The sequence below is a fragment of the Boleophthalmus pectinirostris genome, unplaced genomic scaffold (assembly GCF_026225935.1).
Source record: "Boleophthalmus pectinirostris isolate CB_2022bp ecotype Guang Dong unplaced genomic scaffold, ASM2622593v1 HiC_scaffold_18, whole genome shotgun sequence".
NCBI lineage: Eukaryota > Metazoa > Chordata > Actinopteri > Gobiiformes > Gobiidae > Boleophthalmus > Boleophthalmus pectinirostris.
In genome coordinates, this window is record NW_026571133.1 from 9,355,286 (window position 1) to 9,374,670 (window position 19,385).

The 19,385-nt window shown below is 37.2% G+C and overlaps 1 protein-coding gene across 1 annotated transcript in view; it reads left to right on the forward strand.

Moving 5' to 3' along the window:
* Window positions 1-865: 865 nt before the first annotated feature.
* LOC129408958 (mucin-19) overlaps window positions 866-19,385 on the forward strand; it is a 19,287-nt gene continuing 767 nt past the window's right edge. Inside the window, 32 exon segments of the mRNA XM_055153888.1 lie at window positions 866-989; window positions 1,331-1,556; window positions 3,087-3,216; window positions 4,171-4,231; window positions 4,338-4,423; window positions 5,291-5,486; window positions 5,569-5,733; window positions 6,439-6,515; window positions 6,517-6,576; window positions 6,654-6,731; window positions 6,817-6,886; window positions 8,005-8,142; window positions 8,747-8,899; window positions 9,546-9,640; window positions 10,701-10,833; window positions 12,400-12,479; window positions 12,481-12,607; window positions 12,610-12,643; window positions 12,802-12,842; window positions 12,949-13,037; window positions 13,463-13,498; window positions 13,500-13,612; window positions 14,289-14,427; window positions 14,952-15,056; window positions 15,128-15,319; window positions 15,519-15,591; window positions 15,787-15,956; window positions 16,839-16,995; window positions 17,444-17,554; window positions 17,680-17,821; window positions 17,905-17,933; window positions 19,206-19,366. Of these exon segments, the coding sequence (XP_055009863.1) occupies window positions 866-989; window positions 1,331-1,556; window positions 3,087-3,216; window positions 4,171-4,231; window positions 4,338-4,423; window positions 5,291-5,486; window positions 5,569-5,733; window positions 6,439-6,515; window positions 6,517-6,576; window positions 6,654-6,731; window positions 6,817-6,886; window positions 8,005-8,142; window positions 8,747-8,899; window positions 9,546-9,640; window positions 10,701-10,833; window positions 12,400-12,479; window positions 12,481-12,607; window positions 12,610-12,643; window positions 12,802-12,842; window positions 12,949-13,037; window positions 13,463-13,498; window positions 13,500-13,612; window positions 14,289-14,427; window positions 14,952-15,056; window positions 15,128-15,319; window positions 15,519-15,591; window positions 15,787-15,956; window positions 16,839-16,995; window positions 17,444-17,554; window positions 17,680-17,821; window positions 17,905-17,933; window positions 19,206-19,366 (3,591 nt within the window).

A 19,385-nucleotide genomic window follows, 5' to 3' on the forward strand; every position in this document is an offset into this window, starting at 1 on the left:
GAGATGGAAAGCAGGTGCTCCCAGCAGACTCCGCCCACATCCACACACAGAAGACTCAGGACAGGCAGGGGCGTGACAGCTAGTTGATGATTGAAATGATCAAGAGCTAATGTAGTCTGTACTTGTAATGCAGTCTGTACTCAAGTGACATAAGCTTTCACATAGGTCAAATTTATTTAACATTTTCATCCACCAGGTTTAAACGATTTAAAGATTAACTGATTACTCTAAAAAGTACTTGACATATATGAAAATCTGACTCTTGTGAGCTTTAAATCACATTATAATGTTACCTGATCAAAAACAAACCTCGAGTTGTGCTTTGTTTCATTCACACGTTTGAGTCTGTCTACATCTCCAAAGCTCAAAATACTAAAGTCATGCAGTAATACAGTGTTTTAAACTTCATACACCTTCACTAGAATCATTTTGATATTTCAGCCCTGGAATTCAATCAATCAATCAAACTTTATTTATAGAGTGCTTTACAGTGATTAAAAACAATTCAATATTTCCACATTTCCTTCCACCCCCTGCTCTGATTGTCTATTGGTCTCAAGGTCTACACACCACCCTTTTAAAGCTTGAAGTCTCTCAGAGATGTTATCCATACTGCACTCCAAGGCCAAAGTCCTGTCCATTCTGCGATCAGTCACCGTTAACTTTTCCATGATGTTTTCCAACATGCGGTGCGAGGCAGCCCCACCTTCCAAAATATGGCTCATAGTCACAGTTTATGAGTTCATAGCTTTACCTCCACTTTCAATTAGACCGGGCAAGTGGGGCTTTGAAGAGCCGCCTCAGTAATCAAACTTTTCAAAAAATTAGGGCCATGCCTGAGCCAATCAGCAAAAGACCTGTAATCATGGTACTGAATAGGGAGATGTCTTCTATGTCCTCCACAGAGAGAGCTGCCGGGCACACGACTAGCCAGTTCTGCCAACCGTCCATTGTGTACCCTGTGGGGAAAGTAATACGGGGACACGCAGGTTCGCCCGTCCCTGAGCTTCTCGTAGAAAAAATCGTGTCAATTGCATTGAGTGACCAAGTTATCAAATCCATAGTTAATTTGGGTTCAGAGAGCAGAGTGGAGAGAATGTCTCAAAGTATAATTGCCAATCTCTACTGAACAAAATGTAAAAGGAGCTGTGGATTAAACAAAACCCAAATCCAGGTATGTTTTTGAGGACACAACCCCATTATAATATGGCTTAAAGCTCACAAGAGTCCGTTTTGTGTAATTTAGGACCTCTAAATGCCGTGTTATTATTATTTGCTTGTATTAACTGTTATCTTGGTGCCATATTTGAGTCCTGTTTGTTGTATCCAGACACCTGCAAGACCTTTGGCAGTGGGGCCGTGCAGCCTTTCAATGGGACCCTTTTCCACGTTCGCTCGAATTGCCCCTTCACCCTCACCAGTTTCACCCACAACAGAGTGGACAGTACCATCACCACGAGGAGGGGGGTGAACGGGCTCCTGGAACAGGTCGAAATCACGGTCAACAAAGTCACGACCATTTTACAGAATGGAAGTGTCCAGGTGGAGGGAAAAAGGTAAGGCACGTGTTGAAGCAAGAAATTTCATAATCAGTGTTTTGTGATTAATTTTTCTGAAATAGCCTGGCATTTCTTCTGAATTGACAAATGAGTATTACACTGTTTTCTAATCTATGTTATTAATAATGTTGTTTCATTCACACATGTTTAACACAGAAACCCTGCATATTTAAGCTGAGTTTTTGTCTCAAGCTGAAAACTTTGTTCCACCCTGTGATGTCATGTGGTAATACAGGAAGTGCTTCACTGTGTTTTTAAACTCCATACAACAGGGGTCACCAAACTTTTTTCTCTGGGGGCCACTTTATCCCTCCTAACTGTAATGGGAGCTGGGTTCAGGTCGGCTGTATAACAGAATTGTTTGACCCTGACAACGCAGATTATATTCTTTGAAAACTGCCACACTTTCTTTACATATCGGACAAACTGCACGGTCCTTACACTGAATAACAAAATAATCGGTCGTCCAATGTTCTTTGAAAACTCGGCACTCTCTGTCGAGTTTTTGTATTTTATTAGTCGCCACTTTGCTGTTCTTAACTGCACTGCTGAACTCTGAGTGTGCGTTGAATGTCACTGTTTGATCTCGAGCTTGTCAGGTGATGAAAATTCGGCAGCAAATTCGGCAGCAAATGTAAACACATCATATAATTATTTTAATATAAATACTTCATATAATTATATTTTTTTAATTGAAAAATCTGCAAAATACAAGGTGCAGACATGTTATTACTTGCCAAAAAGTAATTAAAAAAAAAACTGGCCATGGCAACTTTTGAGGATTGCCTCATAGGGCCAGTTCAAGTGGTGGGGGGCAGCGGGGCTGGAGGGCCGGTCAAAGGGGTGTGGAGGGCCGGATTCAGTTCGCGGGCCTTAGTTTGATGATCCCTGCCATACACCTTCACTAGAATCATTTCGATAATTTCATCCCTGGAATTGCCAATCTTTACTGAACAAAAGATAAAAGGTACTAAGGCGACTCAAACATACGTGAATGAATCAAAACACATCTCCAGGTATGTTTTTGAGAAGAAAACAGTATTATAACATGGCTTAAAGCTCGCAAGAAGCAGTGTTAGTGTAAGTAAGTTGGTTGAACTACAAAGAAAATAAGTTGTGTTGCTATGGGAGATTTACTGATTTGGAAAGTAATATCTGATTGTAAAACGCACATATGTTTTTCATTTTTTGTCAGCGATTGCCTCCACAAAATTATCACATTAATTTTGTTGCTCAGAATTCTTTTTAACTGACAAAAAAATGTGTATTTATACTAGTTATCCTGCTGTAGTTCTGGCTAAATCTGATCTTTCTGGTCAGACTCTGTTAAAGTTTAATCTAGTAAGTAAGTAAGAGAGCTTCAGATAGAGTAGTGCCTTCAATTAGCTTCACACCCTCAGGGAACGTTTTTGATGTCAGCTGCCAAGTATCAATAGTCATAGAGATTAGCTTTGTTTCACTGTGACCCATGACCCAGCCCCACCTTAAAATGTCCTTGTAAAAGTTGTGCTAACTTCTGTTTGCCAGTGTTCGTTTACCCTATGACCACACATACCAGCACATATTTCCCTTTGGCATCTACACCAAGCTGAGGAGTTCTGTGATCCCACTCTCGGTCATCTGGCAAAATGTCCCTGGAGGAATTGGCACATTATGGGTGAGACAAAAAACAAGATTATTACTGAGGCCTACAATTATATATATTGTAATTAGAATTTTATTTTTAAAGGGACTGTTCGGAATTTTGGACATAGGACCTTATTTCCTAGTGAGCCAGAGTGTTGGAGACATGTGGAGACACTTTTTTAAATATTCCATCCACTCCTTGTATTTGCAGAGGTCGCTGGTGCTAGGCTAGTGCATGTGAATGGTCATAGTTAGCCTGTCACTAAAAACAGTCTACCCACTCCACAAAACACCTGAAGCAAATCAATTATTATGCCAGACTGCCGATGTAAATGTCTGTGTTGATAGAATAATGTTTGAAACAAAACCAACTTTGCATCGCATGAATCGGCATATGTTGAGGGACTATTTTCTCATACGTCAGTCCGCCGCTGCCAAGCTTTCTATCAGGAAGTACAACTCGCTGCTGCTGCTCAGACATAAATCCTTCAAATGCAAGGTTGATTTTACTTCTAAAATTATTCTATCGACACAGACATTAACATTGACAGTTTGTCATTATAATTGTTTTGCTTCGGGTGTTTTGTGGAGTGGGTAAGGCTGTTTTTAGCGGCAGGCTAACTATGGCCATTGACATGCACTAGCCTAGCACCAGCAACCTCTGCAAATACAAGGACTGGATGGAATATTTTAAAAAGTGTCTCCACACCTCTCCAACACTCTGGCTCAGTCTAATCATAATATTTGTGTAATTTAGTCAAGTTTTGGCTTTTGAAAAACATTATGGTTGCTAGGTAACAGTTATGGAAATACCTCTATATAAGTTATATGTATCTGCTGCTCCAACCAGGAAATAAAATAAGAAACTTAACATAAAACAATACAAATCAAAACTATAAAAATCAAATTTTCTTTTAGGAAATCTTAAGTATACTGATGTTAAATATGTTTTAGTATTGGTCTAATCTGTTATATACACTTTAAGGTTGAGATTGAACAAGAGCTGGATTCTGACATGGAAGGACTTTGTGGAAATCACCTCAGACGCATCACCGGTAAGACATATTTTGATTTTAGCAGGTATTGGTTGGTCACTTGATTTAAATTCTTGGTGTAAATTTGAAATGTGCTTTTGTTTTGTTTTTTTCCCAGCTGGCAACATAAAGGAGTTGATTTCACAAAGCGTTCTACGTGAAGGAACATGCAAAATATGGGATCCAGCCTCTACTATGAACAAGGTTTTTAATCCTTTATTATTATTAGTCTGTCTACATCTCTGAAGCTCAAAATATTCTGTTCCACCTCGTGATGTCATGAAGCTGAAGTTTTCATGTTAACAGCTATGTTTTGCATTTTGCTCAGTAGAGACAGGCAATAGTGGAGCCGTTAAGGACCAAAATAGTTCGCTTTTATGTTACAAGCATGAACCTTTGCCAGATTATTAACAGAGGAGAAGGTCAGAGGAGCAGAGGAGAGGGTTTGAACAACAGAGGAGAGAGTCAGAAGATTTACTGTTAAAAGTTTCTAATAATAAATTACAACCAAAAAGTTACACGGTATCGGTTGCTATGGTAACGCCACAATGGTAACAGCACTATGGTAACACACAACATAACACACACCAACACGTAATCATGATAACGGTTGCCATGGTAATAGTTGCTATGGTAACAGTCGCTATGGTAATGGTTCCTATGGTAACAGCTGCTATGGTAATGGTGACTATTGTAACAACTGCCATGGTAACGGTCGCTATGATAACATTCACTAAGGTAGCGTCACTAACGTAGCATCTGGATAAATAATTACGTTTTCCCAATTTAAAAAAGTGATATTTGCTCAACATTTTACAGTGATGATATGAGTTTGATTTTTGATCTAATGAAAACTCCACCTGACACTGAAGCATGGCACACCTCTCATTTGGGCTCCGCGCCTGAGCTCATGCTAAAACTGGGAGCAAGATATGACTCATAGTGTGTAACATTTTAGGTATAGCAATAACAAGTCAGTCAAGCAGGTGACGGACTCTCCACCAGAAAAGTTACATAGTGAAACTTTAAAGGATTGTTTATTTATTTACAAACTTTGTTCCTTTTTCATAGGATTGCAGAAAGTTTTTATCTCAAACTGTGGACTGCCTGACGCAAATGACCCCAAATTATATAAAACTGTGTGAACAAAATATTTACAACTTTGAACAAAACGAGTATGTCAGATGCTCCTTCTTTCAAGAGGTGATCCAACAATGTGGAGAACACAGCCACATAGCCGACCAGTGGAGGAACATAACACATTGTAGTGAGTTTTTAAACCAATCAATAATCAATAATTCATTTTTAAAAGCTGGAAATTAATTTGAGTGTTGCTTTTTCTGTTTTAGGTGAGCCTAAGTGTCCTGGTGAGTTGCTTTATGAGGAGAAGGGTGCAGCGTTTATTCCTAGTTGCTCAAATCCAAAAATCGACAGCCAAGAAGTCACCAGCTCCTGTGTCTGCCCCAACGGTAAGAAATTACACATCATTTTAAATACCAATATGAGAAATACATGTTGTAGCCTGATGTTAAAGAATTAGTCAGACTTGCATTACAAAACATGCTCTTATGCTATATTTTCTATCTATTTGAAGCAATTTCCCTTTTGCAATATATATAAGATAAGAATTTATTGATAATGAGATGAATAGTCGAAGTAAATTAATCAAAACACTGACAGAAATTTAACAGAAAATAAATACAACTTGCAGCTTGTGATAAGATAAAGTAATGTGAGTAGATAATATTATAAAACCATGATTAGTTTGACTATGGGGAAAAATCAAGAGACTTGCGCAAATGTTATGCAATGTACAAAAAGTTTCATAATATATTTTGAATACAAATAACAGTTAGAAGAGGAAAAACTATAAGATTATTACTACAAAAAAAAAAAGTTGAATGAATCACTATGAATCACTATGTTCTGATTATGTATTTTTTAATTAACTGAAAATTTTACATTTATTTATCATTTTCTTATTATTACTTTAAATGAAATGCTTTTAAACTATAGATCTGGTGCTTGACGACCATCAGGAGGGCTTCCATTGTGTGAATACATACAGCTGCTCTTGTGTGTTTGGAAATAGCCGTTATGAACCTGGAGAGATACGCAGCAACACAAGAGAAACATGGTAAAATAATGTGGAAATTATACGTCAAATGTGCAATGAGTTTAATTATAATTTTATATTTTATATTTTATATTTATTGCAGCTTTATGTTTTGACGGAGAATGGAAATGTACGAGCCATGATCTTCCATCTGTTTGTGTGATAGAGGGGAACTTTGTCAACTACTTTTGATGGGAAGAGATACACAGTGGGCAGTGGGTGTGCATTTGTGGCTTCACAGGTACAATTTAGCTTTTCGGTTATTTTCCAGTATTTGAAAACATTGAATTTTGTAAGCATAAATATTGTTCCTTGCAGGGTTCAGACTGGAAAATAGTAATAGAGTATGCAGTTAAAGCAACCTCTATGAACTCTGTGGATCTTGACATTTTTGAGGTACTAAAAATGACAGTAATTGCATTAATTATCATAATAATTATACTATTTTTTATTTATGTGCACATTCATGTGTCATTTATAGGAAAAATACAAATTTGCCAACAACAAGGTTACATTTGATGGCAAGGAGATCTCTGACCTTCATGAGTCTGGTGAGGAACATATCTATTTATCTGTCTATCTGTCTATGGGGCTGTTGAGTGATCATGTCATTTCTCTACTTCCGGGTCCTGCCTCATTCATTATAATGACATTTTAATAATAATAATAATGTCTTACACTTCACTTCACACAGTTATTATTCATTCACTCTACAGTTGGTTGTTGTATGTTACTATTGTAGCCACAGCTGCCAGTCTGTGTCATTGGCCCCTCCAACCAACACCAGTCATTCAGACATTCAGGCAAGCGGGTGAAGTGTCTTGCCTAACGACATACCCTCAGAATTTGGTCTGAGCAGGAATCAATCCTCTGACCTTCAGGTTAGAGGACTACTGCCCTAACCACTGAGCCACTGTTGCTCCTTATTTGTAAATGTATATACCAGGGCTCTGTACAGTTTACACAATTTATCAGATAATCTTTACCACTGTAAATCTAAGCCTTCCTTTGGAAAAATAAGTACTGATATGTAGGGATGTAACGATATCCAAATCTCTTGGCAAGATATTATCACAATATGCATCTCACGGTAAGATATTCATTACGATATTTTGGAGAGGCTAATATAATTGTAGATAGGAAACTTTTTTGCTATTAAAATACCTTGACAAGATTTTGATGTGAATTATTTCCATCATAATCCCTAAAATTAAAGTAAAAAAGATATTTTTTTTCATGTTGTTTGCCCTGAAATGAATCTTGGGATATGTAGTTCCTGATGTTTATAAGCTGTTGCTACTATAAAACCATGCATTTAAGCAAAGGAACTTGTGATTTGATATTTGATATTACTGTAAGATTTTTGACAATACGATATCAAAATATTTTGGTTATTGTTACATCCCTACTGATATGTCTTTAAGGTGAGACATTACAGAGACACATTTTTTTTTTACAAATGAAATCATGCATTTCTTGTAAAACAAATGCTATGGTATTTTCACATGAAGTATTTCACTTTACTTTGTTGGGACAATGTCAGTCCTGGTTGTTCAGACAAAGTCCCTGTTTCTACAGATTTGCAAACTCACAACTGTTGGATCTGAGAAGTCACATGTAACAGCCCCTTACATTCTACTATATATTTGTATTATGTGTCTTTTTTCAGAGCATGCCTTGGTTTTCTGGCAGTCTTCCATGTTTGTTGAAGTCTACACAGCTTTTGGACTCAAGCTACAAATCCAGATGTCTCCAGAAATTCATCTCTACATCAGCCCCCCTTCAAACTACAATGACACAATCTCTGGTGAGGCAGATTTAACAGTATTGTAATGTAAATTTGGTGGTGTGCCTTTCCTTCATGCCTGCTTCAGTGCCCAAAAGGTATGCAGTGGTTTATAATAGTGATACATTGAGTTAATGCATTATTTCATTACAAGTAAGTTAAAGGTATGGTATGCCAGAAGTAACTTTTCTGGTGGAGGCTCTGTCAGACCCATTTCTTCATGGAAATGCGTTTGCTTTGTCTGGAATGTTTCACAGTATTAAATGTTTTTATCTTCATGAAGACCAATCCAGACCAAGTTACAGGTCAGATCTATGGAGTGGCAACCCTACTCACAGTCAAAATGCTTGTATATGTTATTATATTATCTGTTTGTTTTTTTTTGTATTTTTTGAGCAGTAAAACCACCTGTAATATTATAAATGTAAGATAGAGCTCCAGGCAGAGGAAAGACATGTCCATAGATACAAGCAGGTTACTGACCCTCCACCAGAAAAGTTACATAATGCCCTGTATGTGAAAGAATTCTGAATTGCTCATAAGGAATGAAAGACAGATTGAGTGGTTTTATCTGTGTACAGAAGCATGTCAAAATATTTATTCCCAGAAATGTATTTTTGTTCAGGTCTATGTGGAAATAACAATGGAGACACCACAGACGACTTCAGGACAAACACTCGTATTATTGAAAACTCGCCTCACCTGTTTGCTCAGTCCTGGAGTGTCAGTCCTTGTAACAAACTGAATCCTCCTCCTCCATGCATAAGAACTGAATACGGTACGTAATGGGAAAAATATTGATTATCTTTCGTGTCCTATAAACTGCTGTCTTTATAATTGCCAAATGTCAATCTTTAAAGTGTATGTTAATGACTGTAAATGTAAATTGATTCCTCTCATCAAAAACATGCCTGAAGAGGTGGAGGAGGGGATGTCATCCATGCACGTTTGAGTATTTTAATATTTTATATCCATTTAGGAACCTTCCTTACAGTTAGCAGTAAGCTTCTGTCCAGTGCACAAACCTACGTCGTCCATGCTCCACACAAAAATTACCCAATAAATAAACAAAAACATAATACAAAACAGTACACACCAACTTGATAAACCTAATGTGCAGTAATTTCATAAGGGGGATACACACTGAATTTGTTGTGATAGCACTCTGAAAGGGGAGTGACTTAGCACAGAGGGCCTCAAAAACTGAAACTTATAAAGCATGTTAATATGTGGCTTTCAGCGAATTGAGCGAATATATATAATTTTCTCCACTGGAGCAGAGAAAATTTCAGCGATCAGTGATACAAAATGTCAGTATAATAATTACTGTGACAGGCACGGAAGCCATCACACATGCACTAGAGTTTAAACATTTAAACAAGTTTAACAGTATTTAAAACATTGTTTGTTTTTCTTTTTAACAGAAATCTTTGCTGAGAAGAAATGCTCTGTTTTAAACGATCCAACTGGAATATTTGCTGCATGTCACGGCGATGTCCCAACTGACAATTATTTCATGGTGAGAAGATAATTCTTTTAAAGTCCTGAGTTCTATGTTTATACTGTATACGAATGGCAGAGGTGGGACCAAGTCGTTGTTTTGCAAGTCTCAAGTAAGACTCAAGTCTTTTACCTCAAGTCCGAGTCAAGTCCCAAGTCAAATACAGGCAAGTCCAAGTCGAGTCTTGAGTCACTGGCCCATAAGTCCAAGTCAAGTCCAAGTCGTCTGCTTTGAGCTTCAAGTCATTTCAAGTCTTTAAACCTTTAAACCAAAGAACCAGTAGATTTTTGTAATTTATATGAATTTTAAACTAAATTGTACTTAAAAACTAAATAATTTATTTATATATGAGTATTTATATAAGAGTTGTAGAAATGTAAATTTTTCCAATGTCTTGTCTTGTCAATGTCAATGTCTTGACAAGATCTTAGGGTGAATCATTACGGTCAGAACTGAAAGAATTCAGATTTAAAAGTGCTTCTCAAGTCACAGGCCTCAAGTCCAAGCCAAGTCTCAAGTCCTAAAAATAGTGACTCAAATCTGACTCAAGTCCAAGTCAGGGCTTGCAAGTCCCATGGGCTCTGACGTAGACCTGGTTTAGTCCTGGTCTAGTCTAGGTTAAGTTCAGGGTTTATAAGTGGGCAACACAGGCTATGTTATGGTAGGTATGGTAGGTCAGTGTGCTTCAATATAGAAAATACCTGTAAAAGTCTGTAAAAGTGTTTCCTAACTGATAAATAAACCTAGACTTAGACAAACTTTATTGATCCACAAGTAAAATTATTTGGACACAGCTGCTCACACATCACAATGTATTATAATAACAAAGAGTTCAAATATAAATAGTAATAATAATAAATAATTCAATATAACCAGCAAACATGGCAAGAGACTAGTGTCAAATAAGACGTAATTATAGAAATATATATGTACAAGTAGCAAGAGGTCATGAGGAGAAACAGTGCAAAGATGGAATAATGATTGACAGGACATAGGGTACCTATTATACCTGTTAGCTGGGTTATCTGTTATGTATAAAGTTATTTTGAGTCCATTGGTGATGTTTTTTCCCTTTCAGGCTTGTGTGGAGAGAACCTGCACCTGTGGCTCTGACCTGCACCAGTGTCTGTGCTCTGCTCTGTCCAGTTATGTCAAAGCCTGCTCTGCTCTCGGGGTGGAGGTGGGGGACTGGAGGAAGGCCACCAACTGCTGTAAGTTTCACCGTAACTAAATGCATATCCAAAGCACTTATAACTTAATTAATTTTAGGGTCCCATATTGTGCAAAACCGACTCGTGTGAGTTTTTAGCTGTGTTCTAATGCAGATACCTCCTCAAAAACATACGTGAAGTTGTGTTTTGTTTCATTCACATGTGTTTGAGTAACTCATTATTATTATTAGTCTGTTAACAGCCACCCTTTCTTTTCTGTTCTGTGGAAATGGGCAATTCCAGGGCTTAAATGATCCAAATAATTCTAGTGAAGGTGTATTGAGTTTAAAAACACAGTAGAGCACTTCCTGTATTATCAGGAAGTGCTTTCCATTTGACAAAAGAACCTAAATATGAGAGTCTAAATATGCAGGATCTGTGTTAAACATGTGTCAGTGAAACAAAACACAACTATGTTTTTGAGGAGAAAACAGGGTAATATTTTAATTTACATTTTAGCTTACTTTATATATTATTATTGTTGTATTTTCATTTATCTTATTTTGTTACACTTCTGTTTACTTGTTGCATAAAGTTTGTCCAAGTCTAATCTTGATTTGGTCACACATGTCACATAATTGTCACATTGCGCTGACACTCAATCCAACCAATGACAGTCTGAAGTCAAGCCGATTAATCTTTCTTGAAATTATTAAAGTATTATTTTCCAATTAATATAAAGGGCAGCAGTAACTAAGTAAGTAGAGGTGCTTGCCATATAACTGAAAGATTAGTGGTTAAATCCCAGTGTTGCATAATCAGGATAACCATGTTTTGCCTTCAGATATTGCTCTGGTTTGGTCCTAGTTTAGATAGACTGATAGCTAGATAGGCACTTTATTGATCCAGAGGGAAATTCAATTTTGTTGCAGCAACATTTACACTGCGCTTCTCAGTGGCCTTTGTGTCTCAGTTTAACTGGAGGACTGCTCAGGGAGGGTCAGCAGATCCTGTGTCAGGGCAGTTTGAGGAGAGGAAGAGCCAAAAGTGTTCCTCCTCTGTGTCCTGCAGCATCACAGCAGTGTCAAAGAGGAACAGCAGGTGGACATAACATGTCAGTAACTCTCTTCTAAGCTTCATTTTCACTCTGCTCTGTTGTTACGGTTAATGATGAAATTATTCATTCCTTCGAAGTATTTCTTCTGGAAGGTCTTCTGCCACATTTTCTGCCACATTTACTCTTGCATTTGGTGTAAAAAGGCTGTAGGATCTTAATGGCCCATAGCTAGCTCCTTGCACAATATCCAAGTAGTTTAAGCTCAGTTTAGTTCTGATGTTGACTCGGTTTGGTCCAAGTTTAGCCAGGGTCTAGTCCAGGTCCAGTTTTAATTATGTGTTGTGGAGGAATGTATAAAAAAAAACTAATGCAAAGAACAAAATCTTCCAAAAGATACAGGAATTCTGTGGAATACATAGACAAGAAAAAGGGCAAACTCATTTATCCCACTGTAAAATGTAGTTATTTATTTAGCACTACAAATTTGTACTTATAGCAGATCATGTGATCTGTAGTTGAGTGTTCTCTAATTCTTAATCATTTAAATTCTCTGTGTTGTTGTGTTGCAGCGGTGGAGTGCCCGGGGAACCAGGAGTTTTCCTATAACGTTGTGGCCTGTAACAGCACCTGTCGGTCCCTGTCAGGCCCTGGACCTGTGCTGTCTGCTGGAGGATGCTCCAGTGGAGGGCTGTGGATGTCCTGAAGGAACCCACCTGAACAAAGATCTCATCTGCAGCCCCAAGTCTCAGTGCGAGTGCCACTACAACGGAGGCACCACCCCCCCGGGCCTGCTGTTATCGACGGGCGACAGTGGTGAGCTGAGCATGGACTTAAAAGCAAAAAAATGTGTATTAATTTTTAGATACTAAAAAATAAACTACATATAAACTGTTGCTGTTTTATGTCACCGTGTTTTTTTTTTAGTTTTTTTCTTGTAGCTGGTCATGACTAGTGATCTGTTTGTTTTGCAGTTTTTGTGAAGATGGAGAATTGAAGTGTTCAGATGATTGTGGTAAATCATATGCACTCTCATACATGCTTTAGAAGATTTTTGTTATACTTTTGCAATTATGATAAATGCTTTTTTTTTATGTTGTTTTTAAAATAACTTTCATCAGGATGCACAAATGGGAAAGTCTGTGTTCACTGCTCGGATTTTAAAGTGAACACTCTTCAGAAAACCTGTGGCAGTCTCAGCAAACCCACAGTAAGTATTAGCAAAGGTATTAGACTGCTAAATATATGGATTTTAATATTTTGCAACTCAGTTGTATCAGTAAAATACTTACGATGTTTCTTGGTATTTCTATGAAATGTACAGATGGGTCCGATTGTCCAAATTATTTTGATCATAATCATATCATAATCATTGTATGGCAAACCATCGGATATTAGCTAAAAGATGCTGGTAAATGTCATGGGTAAAGATGAAATATCGCAGAAAAAACATGAATGAACTGTATTTTCAATCTCGTTTTATAGTTTTTAATGCAGAGAGTATACTTAATTTTGCTGTTGTTACATTTTCACTATGTCTCCCACCTCTAAGTTCAACTGATGTTAATAAAGAAATTATTATGAATACTTGATTTTTAATTATATTGATTAAATGTTTGCCTTTTAATGTTCCAGACTTCTTCTTGTGAGAGCGGCTGTTACTGTCCAGGTTGACCAGTTTGAGAATCATCATGGAGACTGTGTGCCTTTGGACAACTGCACCTGCTCCTACAGTGGAAAAGTTTATAATGCAGGAGAGACCGTCAAGAGCTCCTGTACATCATGGTACTAATCTGTGTTTACAGCTACAGGGTTTAAGGTATTTTCTAAGGCAATAGGTTCAATTCATAATTAAATTTAACATTTTATCATTTCTGATGGAGGACAGTGGCTTTTGTATTATTCTATGGGTTCAGTTCAGTTCACAAAGTTCCCATTTAAATTTTTTCGTCCTTCTGTAGTTAAAGTCATTTCATCTGACAACAATCAATCATACTATAATGTTTGAAAAAAGGACCTTCTATAGTTAATACAACAGTGAAAAAATTTAATTTTTTATACAATTTACAGTTTTCAGTACAGTATTTCATAGGTTCATTGTGATCTAAAATCAGTTTTGATCAACTCGTTTGTTTTTACTTAAAAAAAAATATATATATATATTCTACTGAAAAAAATATCAACATTAACACACACATTGCACACATTACAACTTTACATTGACATTAATTTAGCAATTTGTGACAGTTTTTGTTTCATCAAGAGGATAATTTGAGTGATATTAACCATAAAGCAAATCAAAACATCTGCATTTGGAGAGTTAAAAGGCAAATTCTACCATACTATTCTGACCTGTCCTCCAGCTCAATGTTAAACTACGAGTAGTTTTGAATTTTTCTGATGCCAAATAAACCTAATAAATACGATGTATAATTAAAGCAAAAATGTATGTATTTTTCAGTGTGTGCTCTAATGGCCAGTGGCAGTGCACAGATGAACTGTGCTCCAGTACATGTCAAGTTTTTGGGAATGGACACTATCAGACTTTTGACTCCAAATGGTTTCGCTTTGATGGTCATTGTCAGTACACATTAGTCAAGGTAAGAACATAGGATTTTATATTTAGATTATTCACTTTATACAAATTTTCCATTCTCTGTGAAGGTAAGCTTCTAGTTGTAGCCACAACTGCCTTGGGTCCTACTGACCTATATGCCTACATAGGCATATAAGGTAATGTGTCTTGGACTGGTTAGAGCTGGGATTTAACCTCCAACCTTACAATTATACGACAACTTCAACCACACAGAAATTTTCTTTCTTCAGAATAATTTTGCCTTACACTTGTAATGCACTTTACTGGCCTGTCAAAGCCGCTCAAAGTGCTACACTGTAGTTATTATTTATTCACTCCATACTCAATGATGGTAAGATACTACTGTAGCCACAGCTGCCATGAGGCAGACTGATGGACATCAGGCCCCCCTGAGCCTAGTTTAGTTATGATGAAGACTTGACTTGCAGTCGTGTTCTAGTCAGGGTTTAATCCTTCTCTAGTCCCAGTGTATGAGATGTGACAATGATACTCTAACAACGTGAAAGTAAAGTTAATTATTTTCTATAGGATGACTGTGGCAGGAGAAATGGTACATTTTCTGTCCGAGTTGAAAGTGTTCCCTGTTGTGACGAGGCCCTTACTTGTTCTCGATCAATTGTGCTGGATGTCAAAGTAAGTACTTTTCAACAACCTCTTCATTGTACGATAGTTAAGGCCTCAATGTGATAATTTTTTTCTTGAAGGACCATTTCAGCCTCTCTCTTAGTGACATGAAAGTGACGGAGCAGGTCCACAGTGCCCTGCTCCAACACAGTCCTCCGTACACAATTCAAACAGTGGGTCTCTACATCATTATAACTGTCCCCACTAAAGGCATCACTCTGATCTGGGACAAACACACTTGGATCACAATAGAACTGCAGCCACAATGGAGGGTGAGGAAAACTTTGTTAATTAGACATATTTTTTCAATACCCCAGTTAAATAAGGCTTTTAAAACTTTTGTTGCCCAAATAGATCCTTGCTTTTAATTTTTCTGTGTTTGTTTTGTTTCATTTATACATACATGCTTGTATATTTTGTGTATTTTGGGCATATTTTACACCTGTTGTACTACTGTTTTTTGTTCCACAGAAAGAGGTGTGTGGCCTCTGTGGGAACTTTGACTCCAATGAGATGAATGATCTTCAAATAAAGGATTCATCAGGTAAATCTAAGTTTACGTCTATATATTATCTCATAAATGTCAAAAATCTCCCGACTTTTGCAAAGAAATTGTGCGGGCAATAAATATTTAGCCCCAAATATTGTTCCAGCTTGATAAGTTGATATAGTATTTATCATGACAGGCCTGTTATCTTACCATTGTGAGTAACTGTGTTTGTTTGTTTGTTTGTTTTAGTGGCGTTGACTCCGGTGGTGTTTGGGAACAGCTGGAAGAGCCCCTCCCCTCCCTGTTCTGATGTTACGACGGAGATATTTCCGTGTGAACGAAACTCGTACTGTGGAGCCTGGGCCCAAAGACGCTGCCGGATCATTACAGGAGACACGTTCAAAGACTGTCATCTTAAAGTACAAAGTTTTATATGATTATTCTTTGCCTTAAATGGACTGTTTTTATTATTTTAAAAACATGAAAAATAGAATTAGCTTATTTTAAACTGTTGGCAGTAGTCCAAAGTCCTGATTATTCACTGAGATGAGATTATAAGGGCTTTTCACAACTGTCAGAGGCCAAAGTGGAGAGAACGATAAACATTACCAACATCTAGCATGCTAACAGTGCACTTCCTGAGTCTTAGACAGTAAAACGCTTTATATTAAGATGCAGACAGCACACAGCAGTCTCATTTTGACCTTCAAAATATATGAGCAGCGTGTCTATTTTGTTTTGAACTGTACATTTGTGGACGCTTCTATATTATAAGTCATTTAAATTTTACAGTTTACAATGAACAAAATGTAAAATCAATCAATCAAACTTTATTTATAGAGCACTTTTCATACAAAAAAATGCAACACAAAGCAATTAATTTATTATTGCACATATCTGATTACTAATTAAACCCCCCAAAATCTGAATTTCTCTTGTAACTTTTTGATTGAGGGTCTGTCACCTGCTTGTTTCTGTGGATATGTCATTGCTCTGCCTGGAATGTTCCACAGTATGGCATTAAACAGCTCTACGTTTACGTTTATTCAATTACAGGTGGTTTTATAGCTCAAAAATACCTTGAAAAACAGGCATTCTCAACTGTGAACGGGGTCGCCTCTCCACAGATTTGACCTGCAACTTGGTCTGGTTTGGTCTCTGAAGATACAAAGGTTTAATGCCATACTGGGAAACATTCCAGACAAAGCAGTAACATCTCCAAGAAGAAGAGCATTTGCCGGACCTTCCTCCATAAAAATTACACAATGCACCTTTAAAATGTGTCTATCTTCTGTTCTCAGGTGGACCCAGAGCCGTACTACCAGGCCTGTGTGCAGGAGTCTTGCTCGTGTGAGTTTGAGGGGAGGTTTCTGGGCTTCTGTACCGCTGTCGCCGCTTATGCCGAAGCCTGCAGCCACTGGGACGTCTGTGTGGACTGGAGAACTCCTGATCTATGCCGTGAGTGTGATTTATTTATCTTTAACAATTACAGTGGAACTAAACATCAAAAACATTTTTTTGCTAACTGTGTAGTGTTTGACTAGTACTGTCTACTGTCCCTAGTCTTTTTAGTCAATAGTTATATTTGCAGCCTCTAGTGACCGCTGCCTTGAATAAAGACAGCTGTTTCCCATATTTTTAAAGTTAAATTCCTCAAAATGGCACTGATAACACACAGCAGATAACCAAGAATCACACCCATATTTCATATTTGCATTTTTTGGCCCACATTGTTGGAGTTAAATTTGCTCAGGCACGCATTGGAGTAATGATTGATTTAATACAAGGAAATATTATATTCAATTTTTTTGGCATTTGGTTTGGCATTTGGAAAGTGTACTTCTGTTAACTATAGAAACCAAGTTTACACTATTAACACTGACCAAGTATTTTTATTTCTCTTCAGCGGTGTACTGTGACTACTACAATGAGCACGACCAGTGTGTGTGGCACTATCAAGCTTGTGGTCAACTGCTCACCTGTGGCCAAGACGAAGACTTTACTTATAAACTAGAAGGTACAAAGGCTTGAAATGCCAAACCATATTTAATAATTCATAGTTTTTAATGTGTCAAACAGTAACGTTTTAAAGAAGGAATATTGTTATAATATTACACTGACATCTGTAAAATTATGTCAAAGGTTGTTATCCCAGATGCCCTGAAGAGAAGCCGTATTATGATGAACATACTGGAAAATGCACAGATTTGCGAAACTGTACTTGTTATTTCAATGGGACTGTCCTAGATCCGGGGACCAGGGTCTTAATAGATCTGAGAGAATGGTAAGTGATTACAAATGTATCAGAAATTTGAAGAAAGTAAAAGTAGAAGCTAACTGCTAAACTTCTTATTTTGTGCTTTGTAGCAACTGTCAGAATGGAAAAATTAAGTGTAGTAAGTATATTTTTATGAAGTATGTCATTTAAAGGAACAGTAGTGCTTTTTAAGAGCTACATACAATCACAGCTTCACCTGGGTTGCCAGCATGGAGGGTTGCCAGATCCTAAATGAACAAATAATTTAATCAATAATAAGTTATTCTCAGTATATTGACACACCTGGCCTCATTTGAAAGCCCAAATGTGAGGCTTATTCTGCTCTTTCAGAACCTTAACTCCAAATTCTAACATAAACAATATTGCTCTAAAGCAGAGGTGGGGACTTACAAGTCGTGACTTGGACTCGAGTCAGACTTGAGTCACTATTTTCAGGACTTGAGACTTGACTTGATGAAATGGACTAAGCCTTGGGACTTGATTTGGACTTGAAGGTCAGTGACTTGGGACTTGACTCGGACTTGAGGCCTGTGACTTCAGAAGACTTGAAAAGCACTTTTAAATCAGATTTTTTTCTATTCTGACCGTAATGATTCACACTAAGATCTTGTCAATACATTTAAAAAGGAAAAATTAACTAAATTATTTTTTATAACTCTTATATACTTTGTAAATACTCATATATAAATACACTATGGCTTTTTAAGTGCAATTTATCTTAAAATTCATATAAATTGCAAAAGTCTAAGTACTTTGGTTTAAAGACTTGAAATGACTTGAAGCTCAAAGCAGATGACTTGAACTTGACTTGGACTTATTGGCCAGACTTGACTTGGACTTGCAAGTATTTGACTTAGGACTTGACTCGGACTTGAGTTCAAAGACTTGAGACTTACTTGAGACTTGCAAAACAAAGACTTGGTTCCACCTCTGCTGTACAGTATTTCTGATGAAGAATAAATCAGCACTAGTCACCAGTAAGAGCTATTATTGCTTTGCCTGGAATGTTCCACAGTATGGCTCTGTTCATGTCTGTGTCCATGGAGAGAAGTTACAGGTCAGGTCTGTGGAGAGGCAAGGACGCATGCTTGTCAAGATAAAATTAAAACAGACATCCAAGATTATGTGTTCGGTTCCATACTGTGGAACATTCCAGATAAGAACATCTCCAAGACAAGCAACTGACAGACCCTCCATCTGTTACATCAAAAGTTACATAATGCAGCTTTAAAAAATGTTTCTCTGATCTACAGTCCAAATAATTGACATGTCAAGATTATATGAAGCGTTAATTAAAAAATACACTCATAATAATAATAACAGAAATTTAACTTAATGTAACTTAACTACATTTTTCAAACCAACTCTTATTGTCTTTTTTTCCCAACAGCACCTTCCTCCACCACGGCTCTACCTACTACAACTACTACTGCTACTACTACTATTACTGCACCTACAACTATTTCTACTACTACTTCAACTTCTACTGCACCAACCACAACTTCAACTACTACTACAACTGTACCCCCCACTGCTTCACCAACTACTACTGCACCACCCACTACTTCAA